At 41.0% G+C, this 17,186-nt stretch overlaps 1 protein-coding gene across 1 annotated transcript; it reads right to left on the bottom strand.

Moving 5' to 3' along the window:
• Positions 1-253: 253 nt before the first annotated feature.
• PABPC1 (poly(A) binding protein cytoplasmic 1) lies at positions 254-16,775 on the bottom strand. The gene is made up of 15 exons (XM_074814639.1): positions 16,022-16,775; positions 11,039-11,232; positions 10,820-10,935; positions 8,836-8,975; positions 7,411-7,505; positions 5,735-5,872; positions 5,544-5,639; positions 4,838-5,110; positions 4,556-4,649; positions 4,256-4,366; positions 3,249-3,403; positions 2,741-2,825; positions 2,430-2,560; positions 2,031-2,126; positions 254-695 (listed from the first exon to the last, which is right to left on the bottom strand). Exons 1-14 carry the CDS (start codon positions 16,212-16,214, stop codon positions 2,034-2,036), a joined length of 1,914 nt encoding a protein of 637 aa, XP_074670740.1. The 5' UTR covers positions 16,215-16,775; the 3' UTR covers positions 254-695; positions 2,031-2,033.
• Positions 16,776-17,186: the final 411 nt, after the last annotated feature.

Here is a 17,186-nt window from a genome sequence, read left to right as displayed (position 1 = left end):
GTCTATTTCTAATCAGACAATGACAAGAGTTCAGACACCATGCTATAAAGGATTTAAAACCCAGATATGGATCTAGCTGCTCTTTTGATTTGTTTTAATGCTTAAGTTTATATTATCAGTAACAGGTGGCTAAATGTAGGCTAATCTTCTCTAGAAACTGCTAAAACATACTGTAGAGTGGACTTCTAACTTGGCATTCCAAATGACAACCTTACCGGAAGTACACTGTACAAAAGAAACCATCACAAGTAAATCAGTGTTTAAGGAATTTTTATTAAACCAAGAATTTTATAATCCAAATTACGTTTCTTTGCTCAGCTATCAATTCTCACTGTCAACTAAAACAGTGGTGATATTCTGAGCTTTTCCACAGTAAAGAATTACAAAATTAAAGAAAGGAATGCTTTAAATTTTTGTACTGTGCTGAAAATTCTTTTCCCCCGGGTTTATAAAACATTAATTTGTATTTTTTATTTTACTATTTTTTTTTAAATTTTAAATCAATAAGTAATCTAGGACTAGCATTTGTTTTGCTAGCCCCGGCGTTGCTCTGTACATAAGCTTCAAAGTTTCCTTTCCTTTTTTTATTTATTTTATATTTTGCAATGTTTTTCTCAATATTTAATAGTTTTTCCATGTTTAGATTTTTTTTTTCTTCGGTGAAGCGAAGTTCTAGATTGTAGTCCCGGATCTTTCTGCAAACAAAAACAATGTTGTTAGGTTTTAGAATCAAAGCCGCACCTTATGTTTTCTGACATGCTTTCTGCAACCGTAAGCCTGACAGTACTTTGGGCTTTCACAGTATCAATCATACCAAAGTTCTCTACAGTAGTGTATCAGGAGTATCCCCCACTTTAGAGACATGGAAGTAAAGTATCCCAAGTCTGTGATACTTGGAAGACAAAACTGAGTCTAGAACTAAACAGTACTCTGTGCAGCATGGCCTTGGACAATGGCTACACACAGTAAGTTGTTACTGTAACTAGCGTGACTGCAGGTCACCTCTACTCTTAAGGCCAGCACACCCAGGCTCATCAAGTAACTGCACTAGCAGTATTTTCAATTTCCAATTACTAAAACGTCATGGACCATATGGAGTAATGCTAGGTTTGGGCATCTCAGTTTAGGAGACAGAACTTATTCAGCACTTGCTTATCTCCAGTGTGAAAGTGTCACTAGCAAAAAAATTATGGAAAAAGAAAGAAGTGTGGAAAAAACATGACTCAAATTCTGCCTCCAAAAGGAAAGTTCCAGAAATGAAAAGATCAAGGAAAAAGAACATTTGAAGTGATCAAATGTTAAAGCAGGCATCTTCAACCGACATCTATATATGTCGAAAATAAATTCACAGACAGGCAAAACCTAACTAGACTGAATAGAGAACAGACTTCTATATCATACTCAACTCCACAACACTTTCCCCTTTCAAAACAGTAAAGATACCACCTTTTGCCTCTTCCTGTCATGCAAAAATTAAGATACTAAACCCACAGAAGGCAATAAAGAACTTCAAGATTTTAATTGACATCAAAGTTAAATTCACCAAAAAGTGAAGTCAAGACAATATGCATTTTAGTTTTTAATTACTGTCTAATTTTAGATTCTGGCAAGTATATACAAATTATAGTGTAAATAAGCTATTTCACTTCTAAAGAAAAATAGGCTTGGAGTATCATTTTAAGCTTACTTCAATTCCACAAGTTCCTCTTGAACAACAGTATGAATAGTAGCGTTTGACAGAACCGCACGTTTCTGCATGCATGCCTAGAAGTAATTTCAGCTAAATATGCTGTTAAAAACAATGCTTTAATTCCAGCTAAATATGCAATACAAAATGTCAGCAGCATTTGCTGACCAAGAGCTACAGAACTGGACAACAGGATTGAGCACAAAATTTGTTTACAACTGTGACCATAGCTGCTACTCTTGGTATCATTTGCAGCCACAGAACTTGGAGGCATGCTGCTTACAAGGCCATGGACTAAATTACCCCAGTCAACCTATAAAACTACAGTGCTCAGAAAACTTACTTATTAAACACTTGGAACTCCAGTGGGATTATTAACTGCCTTTTGAGCAGCCTCTTTAGCTTGGTGGGCTTGTAGTACGGCTACAGCTTCATCAACCTGTTAAGTAAAAAAGGAAAAATTAATAAGGGGAAGCTTAGTAATTTCTGTATATTTAAGTTAATGAAACAGTTTAAACTATACACACAAACAATGCCTGCATTGTTAAAAAGAAAAGGTTAACATTACAGTTCCAGTTCATGCTAATTTAAGCCACTGCCACCCTCTGACAGAGCATATTTTAACTTCTTGCCCTGGGCCACTGTTGCACTGCTGCTACTTCACCGTGCCAGCACGAACACCTGTTAAATCAGTGTAGACTTAACTGCTGATAAAACTAGTGTAAGGCAAAAGCACACCTACCTTCGAACGAAGAGACTCAGGAGACTCGAGCATGTGGAGGAGTTCAGAGTTGTCAATCTCCAACAACATACCAGTGATCTTACCCGCCAGAGTAGGGTGCATGCTTTGAATGAGAGGAAATAGACGTTCACCTGGAGAGAAAAAAGTGCAGTGACAAATCTCATCTGACAAACACAGACTAGATTTAAGGGAAAAGGGAAACAAACACCTTGTTCTACTGCTAAAACCATTTACTCCACATTTTAAGATTGATAAAAGAGTAGTTCAACTGTCCTTCTGCTACAAGGCAGAAAAAGGTATCATGTACATACCTAACATCTGCTTTTGTTCTTGTGGAGGGGCAGAAGCCAACATGGAAGCAGTCAAGGGTTCCTGACCTTGCACATGGACAGCAGGCTGCAAATTAATTTAACACCATTTCAAAATTAAATTCTAATTCATAATTAGGTGCAGCTTCAAATATCCAATGTTCCACAAATCAACATGGAAGAAATTACTACTAAGTCAATTTAAATCAAATAGTGCTTGTTAGAGTGGAGCAATGCTGGAGATTAGTATCAACTGCTCCATTGTGGAGCAAACACAAGGAGAATTCGGGCTAAGGTATCAAGCAACTGGAAAATATGAAGTAACATAGGATCCCATCCTGTCCCAGGTGAACTTGAAATAGACTTAAAACCTCAAGGCTATAACTCTGCTGCTACAATGCAGACCCTGAATTCTAGAATAAAAAAGACAACTCATAACCATAAGCACCCCCCCTCCTTCCTCTGCAAAAAGCACCAGAAAAAGCATGGACCAGTTCCTAAAATTACATACCTGCTGCATAGCAACCTGCGGCTGTGTATTAAGATGCTGCTGAGGATTACGAACACCGGCAGCATATTTGTATTGTGGTACTGTGCGTACGGCAGGAGTAGCTGCAGTAGCTGCTGCTGCAGGACGTGGACCCATTGTTTGTGTTGATGTATTAGCTGAAAAAATAACGCAATTCTGTATGTGAATAATTATTTTTTTTAATTTAGCCTACACTGTACAAGTCACAAAAAAATCCCAAACCAGCCTCGAAAGGGAATACCTAATTTAGGTATTGTATTATAGATTCATCTCAGTAGTATTTTCAACTGTCACATCACTGGTCATATCTGAAGGTTCAAAGCTCAAAATTCACTGGATGTTACTTTCCAGTCACTTCACTAATGAATTGCTTTTCTGACACGCTATTGAAAAAAAGATCTGTGAGAAAACATTCACTTTGGTTGAGTATTAATTTAATTCTAACCTCAAAGGACACTTGATTTCCTGAGTACCTTACGTCAGTCATCCTAAAAAAGATACTTTCATGAAGTAGAGCTAAAAAACCACTACTGCCTAATACATTCTGAGAGAATTAAGACTCCATTAACAATCAATTCTGGTTCATTCAGTGATGTGCAGATTCTGCAGACATGACACTGGCTCACAGTATTCTATGACAAAATTAAAGCTAACATTCTCAGTATTGCTACACGCAACCTATTATTACAATTGCCACAACAATGTTTAGAAATGGCAGAAGCTGTCATACAGAATTCTTGAAATGCACACTGTAAGAAAAAATGCTTCATGATAAAGAAATGGGGCCACAGCACTAGTCTTTGCGGGGACAATATTTAAAGCAACTACTAGAAGGTGATACTAGCTTACTCACTTAGTAAGAGCCAGAAAAGGAGAGAAGTGTTACCACATGTGATATTGAACTTAACGAATGCTTTTGAGAGATCATTCTGAATCAGCAAAATTAAAGAATAAGTTTAATACTTGAAGTTTGCATAAATGAAACTCACCAACACGTTGTGTTGACATGACTCGTGGAACTTGTGAAGAAGCTGGTCTCATGGTACTAAATGGTGGTCTGGGTGCTGCTGGGCGGATAGCACCAGGCATGTTTTGGAATGCTATGTTTTAAAGAAAATAAATTAAGTTACATGCTGAAACACGGAATGGTGAAAAGAGTTCAGAAGTAATACCAGTACTCTGACAAAGAGAAGACTGATACTGTAATGCTGTGAAAATGTATTTAAAAGTGCAAAAGTAAATGCTATGGAGGTTACCACAATCACTGGAAAGGTAAAGAAGTGACTTACGATGAGGTCTGGCACCCTGAGCAGTCCAGCGAGGACTAGGTCTAGCAAGTTGAGCAAGTTGATTAGTAGGATAGTATGCAGCACGGTTCTGAGTCTGTCAAATATAAAAACATTGTGTAATTTTGCTGTCTTGGAAGGGCATGCTGAACAGTCCATCTCCTTTCTGCTATGAAATTAGAATGATGCAATTATTGACAGATGGTAATAGTTACATTTATTGTTAAATGTAAACAGACTTTATACATAGTACAAACCATTTGGTTAAGTCATCTCTAGACATACCTGTGGGATAGCTGCCATGAAGTAACCTGAAGGAGGTGCTGGTTGGTAAGGATTGATTACAGGATTAGGTACTGCTCTTACACTTGCCATTCTCTGCATATACTGGTTGGTGAGATGAGCTTGGCGCTCTTCTTTACGCTGGGCTAGAGCTACATATAATGGTTTAGTAGCCACAATTCTACCATTCATCTCTGTGACAGCTTTGGTGGCTTCTTCTGGTGATGAGAAGCATACAAATCCAAATCCTTTGCTGCGGCCACCTTCCATCATGACCTGTCAGTACAAAATTTAGTTTTAAAACAAGAGAATGCTGTACCTACTCAACCTACGTGAGTTTCTTTTTTCAGCTTACTCGAAGTGAAACCACAGGTTTGTTTTACTGATTTATAAAAAGGAATATAATTGCTTAATTAATAGCTGTTTACTGGATACAGATGAAAATCTCATGAAGTAGTAACGAGCACGTTATTGCACTGAAAAGATGTCATTTTTCTCACCTTAATATCAGTATTCAGTTTATTTCAAGAAAGGATGATCATATGCATTTAACCTGAGACATACGATAATTGAGAAAGCAGATGTCCACATATATAGTGGCAGTGGTAAGTGACTGGGTTCCATCCCTTAATCAAAGAAATCACTCTTCCTTGGTGAAGGATCATTGTTCATTTTCAGAGAAAGGACAAGCAGAATCTCTGAAATTTACCTTTGCACTAGTGATTGTACCAAACGGGGAGAATTCTTTTCGAAGACGCTCATCATCAATCCCATCATCAAGATTTTTCACATAAAGGTTTACACCCTAAAAAAAAGGCAAGATATTTTTGAAAGCAAATGGGCTGTGTAAATCTAAAAATATCATAGAATAAAGTTAGTCCTCTTGAATTGAAACTGAACCTGGTATCTGGTGATCCTGTCCTGCTTCATTTGTTCAAACTTGCGCTTCAGCTCCGTCTGTCTTTCCACCTTTTTCTGAGCCCGGCCAACATAGATTTGTTTCCCATTGAGCTCTTTTCCGTTCATCTCATCTACAGCCTTCATTAATAAACAAGAGGTTAGCAGTGCTTTGTATTCCAGTGGTTTTCGGGAATACAAAAAATAATGTAATTCAAATATAAAAAGTCACATAAGGATTCCACAAAAAGAGTCAATCCATCTAAAATATCACTAGCTGAAACAAAATACCCCAAGACTTCTCTGCTTTAAGTAAAATGGAAATTGCTTTCTGAGTGTGCTTCTGTCCAGCTAAAGTCACAAGGGATGCAAAAAACATTTCTTATATGAAGTTGGAAAAAAAATAAAAATCAAGTCACATAATGACGAACTATTTCTCCAGCCTTATCTCCCTGAAGGCAGAAAAAAGAAAGCAAATTAAGCTGAAAAGCTCTAATTCATACTTTTTAAAAGTAACAACTGGAACCACAGTATCTACCAGATTGTCTTATATTAAGCTAGAGGTGGCATATATGGCTTTTTTTTTTTAATGTTTAATCTTTCATTAAGGAAATACTTAAAGAGTATGAAAATATGAACTTTCTTCCTTTATGCTGTTTTGATTTACAAATATTAAGATGTGAAAACTCTGGCACAGATTTATTCAATTAATTTAAAACCAGAAGTCACTAGTTTATTGTATACCTTCACAACCAAAGCCATTAAACACCTATTTACTGAGATATTAGATTTTTATGTTATTTCAAACACCCAACATGTGATTCTGACTACTGAAAGAGAAACAATTCATCAATGAATGTATGCAAGACTGAACAATGTAGATGTAAGACAGACGGGATTTATTCTAATCTCTTGCTTGTACACTTGCAGTACTGACAAATCACCAAAATGCCTTTTGAAAAGCAAACTTCGTTTGTTGCCCTGATTTGTTCTGTGCTGAGTTTTTCTCCTGACGGTATGTCCCTACTGCCAGAGTCAACTGACACATCAAAGCAACCAGCTGACAAAGAATTAAGTTATACAGCATACCAGCATGTTATAGACATATACACGAATTAAAAGGACCCTTCTTCCAAAGTTACTCTTCAGAGTAAAAGCAACATCACAGGGTTCTGACTATTTTCTTACAGCTGTGCCAAACATGCTCTATAAAACTAATAGCTTTCCTGCTGACTTAGCAGTGCTGAAGTATGAAAACACAATCCTTTCTGCCTTGCACAAATGTTTTGTGCAACCAAATTGGATTCAATGATTCATCTGGGTTTTGCAGAGATGTAATAATTTACTATGCTTGTATGCTGCCCAGCATGAGAGAGTCCAAATCTCAGAGACCTTCAAGCCCAACTATAACAGGTTATTAAATTATTCAAGATTCCCCATTTCTACACTAGTTCCAGCTGTCTCCAAGTATCTTGACTCAGATCAACTGACATCATCATTAAGAAAGCATTCTAAATGACAGAAACCATGCTAAGTCATTTAAGCAGCGGACACCTGTTTTTGCAGTGTCCTTGACCAATTAAAAACCTTAATGAGTTCACAAGTTTTCAAATCACTCAATGAAACGTATTATTTGGGTCTCAGTTATAAAATTCCTAAAATGAAGTCCAAAAGCTTACTTTTTGGGCATCTTCATGTCTTTCAAAACTAACGAAGCCAAAGCCTTTGGATTTTCCACTCTCATCAGTCATAACTTTCACACTTAGGGCAGGACCTAAAAAGAGAATGAAATACTTATGCTTTGCATACAGAGTGTATCCTTGTCACATTTGGAACATCCTGTTTAGAAGTTAATATTTAGTTTGTTTCACTTGTATTACAAAGGACTCCTGCACCAATAAGAGTATCTAGTAAACATCACCCATCAATATGAAATTGCTCGTTTGCCCTGACACTGAACTTCAGTCTCTACAGCTAAAGTCTGCCATGCTGTATTTCTTTTCTACTGTGTTTTCAACCAAAATGGGGTAGGAATTTCACCTCAGAGTGAATGAAATTGGTTTTCTCATTAAAAATTATGACATTTAAAAAGCCTTAGGGCTTCCATCCTTGAAACAGCTACTGAAAGCCAGAGAGGAGGCCTTTCTATCAGGTACGTGCTTCACCATTTATCCCAGTGAAAGGCCACCCCAGTTCAGCAATTTCAAACCTTTGAAAAATTGCAGGTCACAGGCTCAACTGAGACAGATATTAGCAGCTAAATTCACTACTGTTTCAACCACAGATACTTAATAGAGGAAGGGAATTTCCTGTAAATGCTGTGTAGGGCTGCTATAGAATACCACATATGCAAGGCTTTCTCTTGCTTTACATGGTATCTGCGGAAGAACAGCAAAAGCATGGAGGAAAGAAAATACATGGAGGAAACAAAAATGCTAGGTGTGAAAATAAAATAGATGTGCCCTATAAACCAGTATAAGAATCTGTAACTGAATTAAGGAGTTTGCCATTTCCTATTTTGATGGTGACACATCATATACATTACTAGGTCATGATCATAAGCCTGCATAACTGAGGATCATGACAGAACCAAACAGCTTGCCAGTGGAAAAGTTCCTTATAATTTTGTATTGGGTCAACCACCACAATGCAACTGAATAAAGAAAGAAGAGATACTCTGAATAAAGGTAAGTCTGCAGGTCCATGAAAGCAATAGCAAGCTCCTTTGTCATGTATCCTGTAGTGAATTCATAACAGCAATCTGTACTAAAACAGAAAACACTCCTATTTGCAACTTAAAAAAATTTGCAAAACCCATTCAAAAGACTATTTAAACATATCATTTTCAGATTATCAGAAACAATTCTGATGGCAGGATTATATATATTCTATTCTGCCTATTTAAAATTCTGCAGTGGATATTACTGCACATTGAATGTGAAATCAGAATTAAGCACAACTTTTAGTACCTTTTTTATTTTCTTTTTAAATCAGCATCAGACAGCCAGCTGATTCCTTGCACTATAAAGCACTGTACAGGTAAGATCTAAGTAGTACCCTGAAGTTCACTCGTGTTTATATAAACTTAAAGTTTAAGACATTACCAAACTTGCCAAAGAGTTCCTTAAGTCTCTCATCATCCATGTCTTCTCCAAAATTCTTGATGTAAACATTGGTGAATTCCTTTGCTCTGGCTCCAAGCTCTGCCTCACGTTCCTTGCGGGATTTAAACCTTCCAACAAATCTAGTTGCAGAAGAACAGAATAGTGTAGATTAAAGCAAGTCTGTCAAGGTTTAAAAATTTACTTTAATCCTCTGGTATCAAATTTTAATCAGTCTCATTGGCCATTATAGGCATGAAATTCTTTAGATAAAATATTTACAGTAAAACTCCATCAGAAAAACAATTTCACTATCCTTTGCTACATCAGTGTGCTTATCACAGTTACTAGCATAAAAATGCTTTCAAGCTATTGGCAAGATTGTTCACTCTTATAAAACAGCCTTTGACAACAGGAGCTGGACAATGGGAAAGTACTAGGTAAAGTGGCTAAACAGAAATCAGCATAATCCCTCTGCCATACTAAAAATTTGGCAGCCTTAAAGCAGTTGCCATTCTCCGACCCAGTTTTTAAGCAAGGGATATTTAACTAACGTCCCCCACTCCCCTACACACCTTTCCAGCCTATATCAAAGCAAGACTTTTGTTTGGTTTGTGTTGGTTTTTTTGGTTGGTTTTCTCTTAAATAAGCATAGAGAAATAAATAGTTCAACTTTCTCTTTAGTCAAATACCATTCCATATTGTCTGGGAACACCAAAGGTCAGTTCATACCATCACAGAAAGAACAGAAACTGAACACAACACTCTGCAACCCAAGGAACTGCTCTAGTACAGCCTTACGTGGTTAACACAGATTTCTGATCATAGCAGACTTTTGCTCTCAAATTTTATTGTATTGCCCAACTTTATAGTTCCAAATACGACAAATCCAATAAAGTAGCATGCAATAACTCAACATTTTCTTAAGACAACTTCACCCAATTTATAGTAACCGAGGATGGTAGGATTGATAGCACAATGTGTTCAGCAGATTTTGGTAGTGAGTGAGGTACTTTAATTTACTTTTAAAAGCCTAGCCTGAATAGAAATTCAAAGTAAAATTAACTCTCATGATGTATTTTACCAAACAAAGTTTACATAAATCATGTGCTTTTATGAGTACATGCTGACCTTTTTTTACTAATTTAGAAAGGCTGTATAAAGATGGAAGCTGAATAAAAACATCCACAGTATGCCAGTCAAGCACAGAACAAGCAGGAAAAAAGTTTCCAAATACATGTTCTTCCTGTATGTGGTTTGATCCATCCATCTTTACATGTAAAAATAATCCATGATGGTAAGCTGATGCTGATTTCTGTCATCCTTTTTCCAAACCCTCTCAAGTATTTACAGAGCTATTCTTTTCCAACTATACCAAATACCACAATGATCCCTTAGGCACAGCTAGCTGTCAGGCACACTTGCTCCCTCTCCGCCTAGATATCACTAACCAAGTAGCCAAATAACGTTTTTTCCTACAGTACAGAACAGTGATCATGTTTAAAACATTAAGTTGTATTTTCTACTCCTATTTCCTAGATATGTCTATTAACAGACACTCATATATTAGTGTAATCCGACCACTATTCAGGACCGAGTAACTCTAGAGCTTTAAGTTTCATCCAAAAAATGGACCACGTACCTATCTCAACTCTTACAAAGGAAGTATTATTCAGAATACCCAACCTATTGTATTTTATGAGACTGGTAAGATCAGAAAACCAGAGAAGCTCCCAAATCCTCATTACAGCATTGGCTTGCAAGACAATCAGTACAATAATTTTTTCCCTCGAGTCCATTATTAGCCTTTTCTGAACTTTTTCTGCCTTTAGAATAGGCAGGTGATACAATTCATAGTATTCCTAGCACTAAAATTCTAAATCCTCTTTAAAATTAGAAATTTTTAGAACAACCTGTCCTTCTATATTTGTCTGCTGTAAAATGAATTTCAGTCTGTTGATTCCCAACTACGTATTTATGTACTTACACTTTGCGGTCATTAAGCAGCATACCATTCATTTTTTCAATAGCTCTTTCTGCAGCTTCTTGTGTCTCAAAATGTACAAATCCATAACCCTTGGATCCATTTTCATCACATACCACCTATTAAAGAAAAACCCTGTTGTAATACCCATGGAATGTTTCCAGCGTAAATAGAGGGGGTTTTGTGTCAAACCATTAAACACACTGATCATTTTCCACTAACCTTACAAGATAGGATGTTTCCAAAAGCAGAAAATGTGTCATACAAAGCTTTGTTATCAATTGATTTGTCCAAGTTTTTGATGAAGATGTTTCCTACACCGCTTTTGCGTAGAGACGGATCGCGCTGAGACCACATGATGCGTACTGGTTTGCCTTTAATGACATCAAAGTTCATGGTATCCAAAGCTCGTTCAGCTGGAAAAGCATCATGGAATTAGTAGGAAATGCTGAAGTTATCTTAATAAGCACACAAATAGCACTTGAAGTACAAGTCTTCATAAAATTTTTTACTATTTTAAGTCCAGCACCACCACCAAGATGCAAACCCAAACCTCCTATGTAAATAAACCCACTCTGTTTTATGCGAGTAAAAACCAGCAAAAACTCCTCAGCAAAACCTGCACTTCGGAGACAGGGAGAAGCACAAGTCAGCTGAACAATCTGTAGGAATCCCAGTAGCCTAAAGGATTGCACTCCACTATGAAAAGATGGTACAATGACAGGACAAAATTTATCAAGCAATGGCAATCACAGCCAATCCCACAGGAGGAAAAGTTTTGACATTTGTGAAAATCAGTTGGCTGCTCCCACATCACATAGAAGTATCAATAAAAATGCTTTTAGGGGTACGGTTTGTGCCTGTGAGGCCTTTTGCAAACATTAACATAAGAACTCCTAGGTCACCAATACCCCTAAACTGACAAAATTTCTTTGCTAGGCGGAGTTGGTTCAGGCAGCTGTTCCACACAGCTCCTTCCTTAGTGACGGGATCTGTGACAGACTTCCGGGCAAGGGACAGTTCAAACAGACTTAAAATTAGCACTTACTTGTTTTTGAAAAGCTGAAATTGTATAGATATGAAAAGCTCATGATGAAATACATACAAGCTCAATGAAGGAGTAAGCATTAAAACAGCAAAATGAAGTAACATAAACCAGGTTTTGTTACTCCAGTGGAGCAGTTTTTCCAGTAGAACTCCATAACTAACTTTTCAAAGCCTGAATTTAAGATCTCGGTGTATTTGAACAGGGAAGTATCAAGACTTCTTCAGTTTTCATATGTCCCTTCAAAGCAACAAGACATGCCTGTGATGTTTTAAGTCAACAGGTATTTAAGCAAGAAAGAGTAAGAGTTCTCAAGTATGGCAGACATATTTGATGATCTCCTACATTAGCTCCTTTTCATCCTCCCTATATGTCTAGAAGAACACTGAAAAACGTCTCAAATATCTGAAGTCACACCCATTGGTAGCAGAACATGTAGCAGAACAATGTGATGTTAACAAGACTGAAATTGGTTCAATCTTATCTTAAAAACAGTAACCATGTCAGCTAAACCATGTCAGCTAATTGCTTCTCTTAGGAGAAAGACCAAGAGCCAATCACATTGTGAAAACCCTTATATTTTTGTTAAGTGCTGCTTTTATCTTTAGCCATGTTGTTGGATACCATGGCCAAAGAAAATTTACAATCAGCCTCGGTTCAGCTGCTACACCACACTTCTAAGTCTTTTCTTGCCATGTTTTCAGATTACAAGTGAATTTGAAGATTATATTCTCTGAAAGACGTCTGTAGAAGTTAAGACGACAAACATCTAACATTTTCTTGTTAAAAAACCAATCTATTGATACTATTACCATATTCACATGACAGTAGCAAGTCAACGGCTGATTTAAGCTGAAGCCACAACAAACATAAGCATTGCCAGTCTTTTAAATAAGTTAACAACACTTTCACAAACTTTAATATAAATTATGCTGGAGAGAAAAGACAACCTGGATACTGAGAAACAAAAACCATTGGAAGGCTTTACATTGCAAAACAAAAAAAAAAAAAAAGAAAAACAGATGGTCAAGAACTGTGGATATCAGAGTGGCCACAGCAGAAACATCTAACTCTTTGGTACTGCCCTGGAAGTCATTACAATTATTACTGCCAGCACCAGCAAAAGTGCCAGCAACAAACAGTTCATTATTTCCAGAAGTAGTGACAGGGCTTCCTTTACTAGCAAAGAGGCTTTTCTAATTCATGCTAATTGCTTCTAGAATAATCCTGACACACCTCAAAAATGTGTGTTCCTGGACACATTTCCCAAACATCCGACTCCAGGTGGGTCCATACTAGCCTTCCCAAACATTACCACTCTCAACTAATAGCAAGCATGTATCTTAGACCAATGCAATTCCTCCACAAAGGACAGCATGGAAACTCTCAACAGCTCTCCTCATCTCTTCTATGGAGCAGCAGCACAAGACATTTAAAGATTTCTGCTTAATGAACACCACATCGTCATTCCACACAGATTTTAAAACATTACTAGAATACATAGGTACAAGGTACTCTCATTAAAATTCACAACTAGTAAAACTGGCTTACTTTCCTTACATTTTAGCCATAAAAGGCTGCACAGTAGTTTGCAGGAGGCAATTCCATTCAGCAGTTAACTTGTTACCAAGTGGACACACCTACCCATGCTGTACTTTTGCTGATTCTGCTGGAGCTTTTATTGAATGAGTCACCAGTTCCCATTTTAGTCATGAGCAACTGGACAGTCCACTTTATGAAAAATTTCAAAATCTCATGGAATATACACTTAATGCTAAATGTACATAGCAATAGCTATAAAATAATAAACCTCTGGAAACAATCATTCAGAAAATCTGAAGGGAGAAGTGGAGTTTCAGATTACTCAAAAATATTTCTAGTTTAGTGATTAAACAAATTGCCTGGGTTTTACTTTGGACTATGACTCAAATTCAGAAAAGTCACAACTATGAAATGTGTGCATACCTCACAAATGTGTCATCAGGCCTCATTAGTTTTTGGAAGACCTTTGAGATACCTAGTTTACAGACAGCTGGTAATGTCAAACACACCTTCAAAGACGTTTTTCAAAACCCGAGCTAGTTGTTACTAGCTGATTAATAAGCGCAGCCTGAGATGCAGCTAAGAACTAGGCTAAACCAAGAAAAGGCAGCTGGTTTGGAATCAAAAGGAAACCAGTATTACTGTAATAACAACCATTCATCCTCGGAGCTCCTATTTCAAGGTTTCAGTAAATGGATAGAATGATCTATTAAAAAAAGCTCAGCAAATGCTTTCTAGGTATTTGACAAGAACGTCAAATTAAGTATAGAAGTATAATCACACAACATTATTTAAGAATATTTTAAACAAGTGCTTCGAGATACATGCCAGATGCAAGTTTGATACAGATGAGAAATCCTTTCAGCTGAACTGGACTAGGTGTAGAATAAAACATGTGTGCTTCCCAAAGCCTGAAAAGATACTTACAACATCTGGAGTAACAGCATTTTTGTAAGAGGCACATTCTCAAACTCTGAATGCAAGCACTGCTCAAGTGAAAAAGCTCTATTTGTTCCCACATTTGACAAATTATAAACTAAGTCACAAAATGTAGGGTTGAACAGGTTGCTCAACTAATGACAATGATAAAATTCGCCCTTACAGAATTCTGTCATTACTAAGGAGAAGCATTTAAATCACCTTCAACTTCTGCCTTGACATTATCACATCACAGTACTGAACTGTGCTAACCCCTTATTTTTCTTTTTGAGTAAACTGTACCATAGGTTTCTGTCGAATGAAAGCAAAGTATGTTAAACATTCTAACCGTCTCATCCTAAACAATGGCTGAATAAATTAAAAGCTCTCTGAAGTAAGAAAGCTGATAACAAGTGAAATATCTGCCTATTAAAAAGATGAGACAGTAACTTTCACTACTTACATACAGATATCATCGGTACACCGAAGTCTGATCTGATAATGGCTATATACTAAAGCCAATTTTGAAAGCCAGTTAATCTAATTGCTTGAAAAGTTTGTAATTCAAATCTCTCACGTTCATACGCTTGAAAATAAAACCATTATAATAGAAAGCTGTTTACTTAACTGTACTTGAAATCAAATACGTTCTAGCTGGCCGAATTGTTTTTGCTTTTAATTGGACTCCACAAAATTTGGAACCGGTCACATTTGGTTCTTTTATCAGAACGCCCTCCAAACGAACAAGACAGTTTGCCAAACTCAGCACGAACACGACCAGAACTACATGGAAAGTTTCTTTCCTGATTTAACTTTAGAGAACCAGCAGCGTCGTGTAAAGAGACGTCTTAGAGAATGTCGTATAAAGCAAGTTTACTAAAAACCCAACTTGGGAAAGAGTGTCACAGAGCTTTTACTTCAAGGAGAAATGGATCAGAATACAGCTTGCAAAGAAGGCCCCAGTCATTTCAAGCCCTGCCTACACGTGACAGACCTGCCGTGGTGTTTTAACGTATTATGCTTTGGCCTGTTCTTTGGCTGGACGTCTGTGAAACCACCAAGCCACCCTGGTGCGTCCTACTTCCTCCTTTTGGCCTCTTAATCACGCATACACACCCAGCTCCTGCGTAGTTATTAAAAGGTGTTAATGACTATGGTGTTTTCTTCAAGCCGGCCTTCATCTCGGATTCCTGATGCAGCCGCGCACGGACGCGCCAGCCTGCGGAAAAGCCGCCTGCACACATACCCCCACCCCCACCTCCGCCGCGGCCCGCGGCCCCCGGCCGGGGCAGCTCCGCCAAGCCCCGGGCTTTCGGCGGGGGCGCCCGGGCCCTTCCCCGCCCGTCGCCGAGGGCGCCGCGTCGGCTTTCGGTTCCCGGCGGCGGGGCGCGGAAGCGCCTCCCCGCCCCCCCTCCCCGCCACGAGGCGCGGGCGGCCCCCGGCCGCGTGTCAGCCAGCGGCGGCCCCGCCGCCAACTTCCCCCCGCGCCGCGCCAAGTTCGCCGCGTCCTGGCGGCACCGACGCCGGCCCCGGCAGCGCCCGGGCGGGGGAAAATGGATGCGGGGCGGCGGCGGCCGCGCCGAGCCCTGGTGGGGGCGGGGGAGAAACATGGCTCCTCCGCCGGCGGCCGCCCCGGCTCTCCCCTCAGGCCGCCTCGCCCGCCGCCCCCCGCCCCCGCGGCCCGGCCCCCGGCCCCTCACCGTCGGCGGGCTGCTGGAAGTTGACATAGGCGTAGCCGAGCGACCGGCGGGTGATCATGTCCCTGCAGACGCGGATGGAGAGGATGGGCCCGGCAGGGCTGAACTTCTCGTAGAGCATGGCCTCCGTCACGTCGGGGTGCAAGTCCCCCACGTAGAGGGAGGCCATGGGGTAGCTGGGGGCGCTGGGGTTCATCCTGCCGCCGTCTCCCGGCGCGGGAGGGCAAGGGGGGGGCGCTGACGAGGCGAGGAGGCCGCGGCGGCCCGGCGGTCCGTGAGGGCAGAGGCCGGCGGTGGCGGCGCGGGGGAGGGGGCACTCCGGAGGCGGATTCGAAACTTAACGGCTGCGGGAGGCGGATGCGCGGCGGCGGCGGCGGGTGGAAGGGGCGGGGGGAGGGTTCTGGCTCACTCCGTGCCGGGCCTGGCGGAGGTGGCGGCGGCGGCTGCTGCTGCTGGCCTCGGCGGGGGTCGGTCTCGCTCTGTGTCTCCTCTCGGCTGCGCCGGGTCCGGGGGCTTCGCTTCACCGGGTTATTTTATATCAAACCGGCCGGTTGCAGAAGGTTGACGGGAGGTGGAAGAGGGAGGGATTTTTTTTTAAAGGTTTTTTAGGATTTTTGGATTTTTTTTGGCTTTTTTAATATTTTTAGTAATAAATGGTGCGGCGGGGCCGGGCCGGCGTGTCCGGGTGTCCGGAGCACACGCACTGCGCACACAGCTCCGACGGCGGCCGGGGGACAAGGGGGAGGCCGCCGCCCCGGCCGCGCACTATATATACCCGCCCCGCCCCCACCCGCCCCCACCGCGCCGCACGCCACGCACCGACCGCGCGCACCGCGCAGGCGCCGCCGCGGGGGAAGGCGGGGAGACGCGCCGCGCCGGCGCCCGGCCGGGGGGACGGTGGCTCCGGCGCATGCGCCGCGGCCGCCGGGGGGGACGGCCCGGGGGGAGCGCGCCTGCGCTTCCCGACGTCACCGGGGGCGGGGGGGGGGGGGCGCCCGGCGCCAGGGCGCACGCGCTGACGTGAGAGCACATGTGCGCGGCGGGAAGGGGCGGGGGGCGGCGGGGCGCCGGCCGGGTCAGGGGGCGCGTGCGCACTGAGCGGGCCGGCGGCCGGCGGGGCGGGGTGAGCGGCCGCGCGCGTGCGCAGCGCCCCGCCCCGCGCGCGCCT

Source organism: Strix aluco, chromosome 1 (assembly GCF_031877795.1).
Source record: "Strix aluco isolate bStrAlu1 chromosome 1, bStrAlu1.hap1, whole genome shotgun sequence".
NCBI lineage: Eukaryota > Metazoa > Chordata > Aves > Strigiformes > Strigidae > Strix > Strix aluco.
This window is presented reverse-complemented; position numbering and strand designations above follow the sequence as displayed.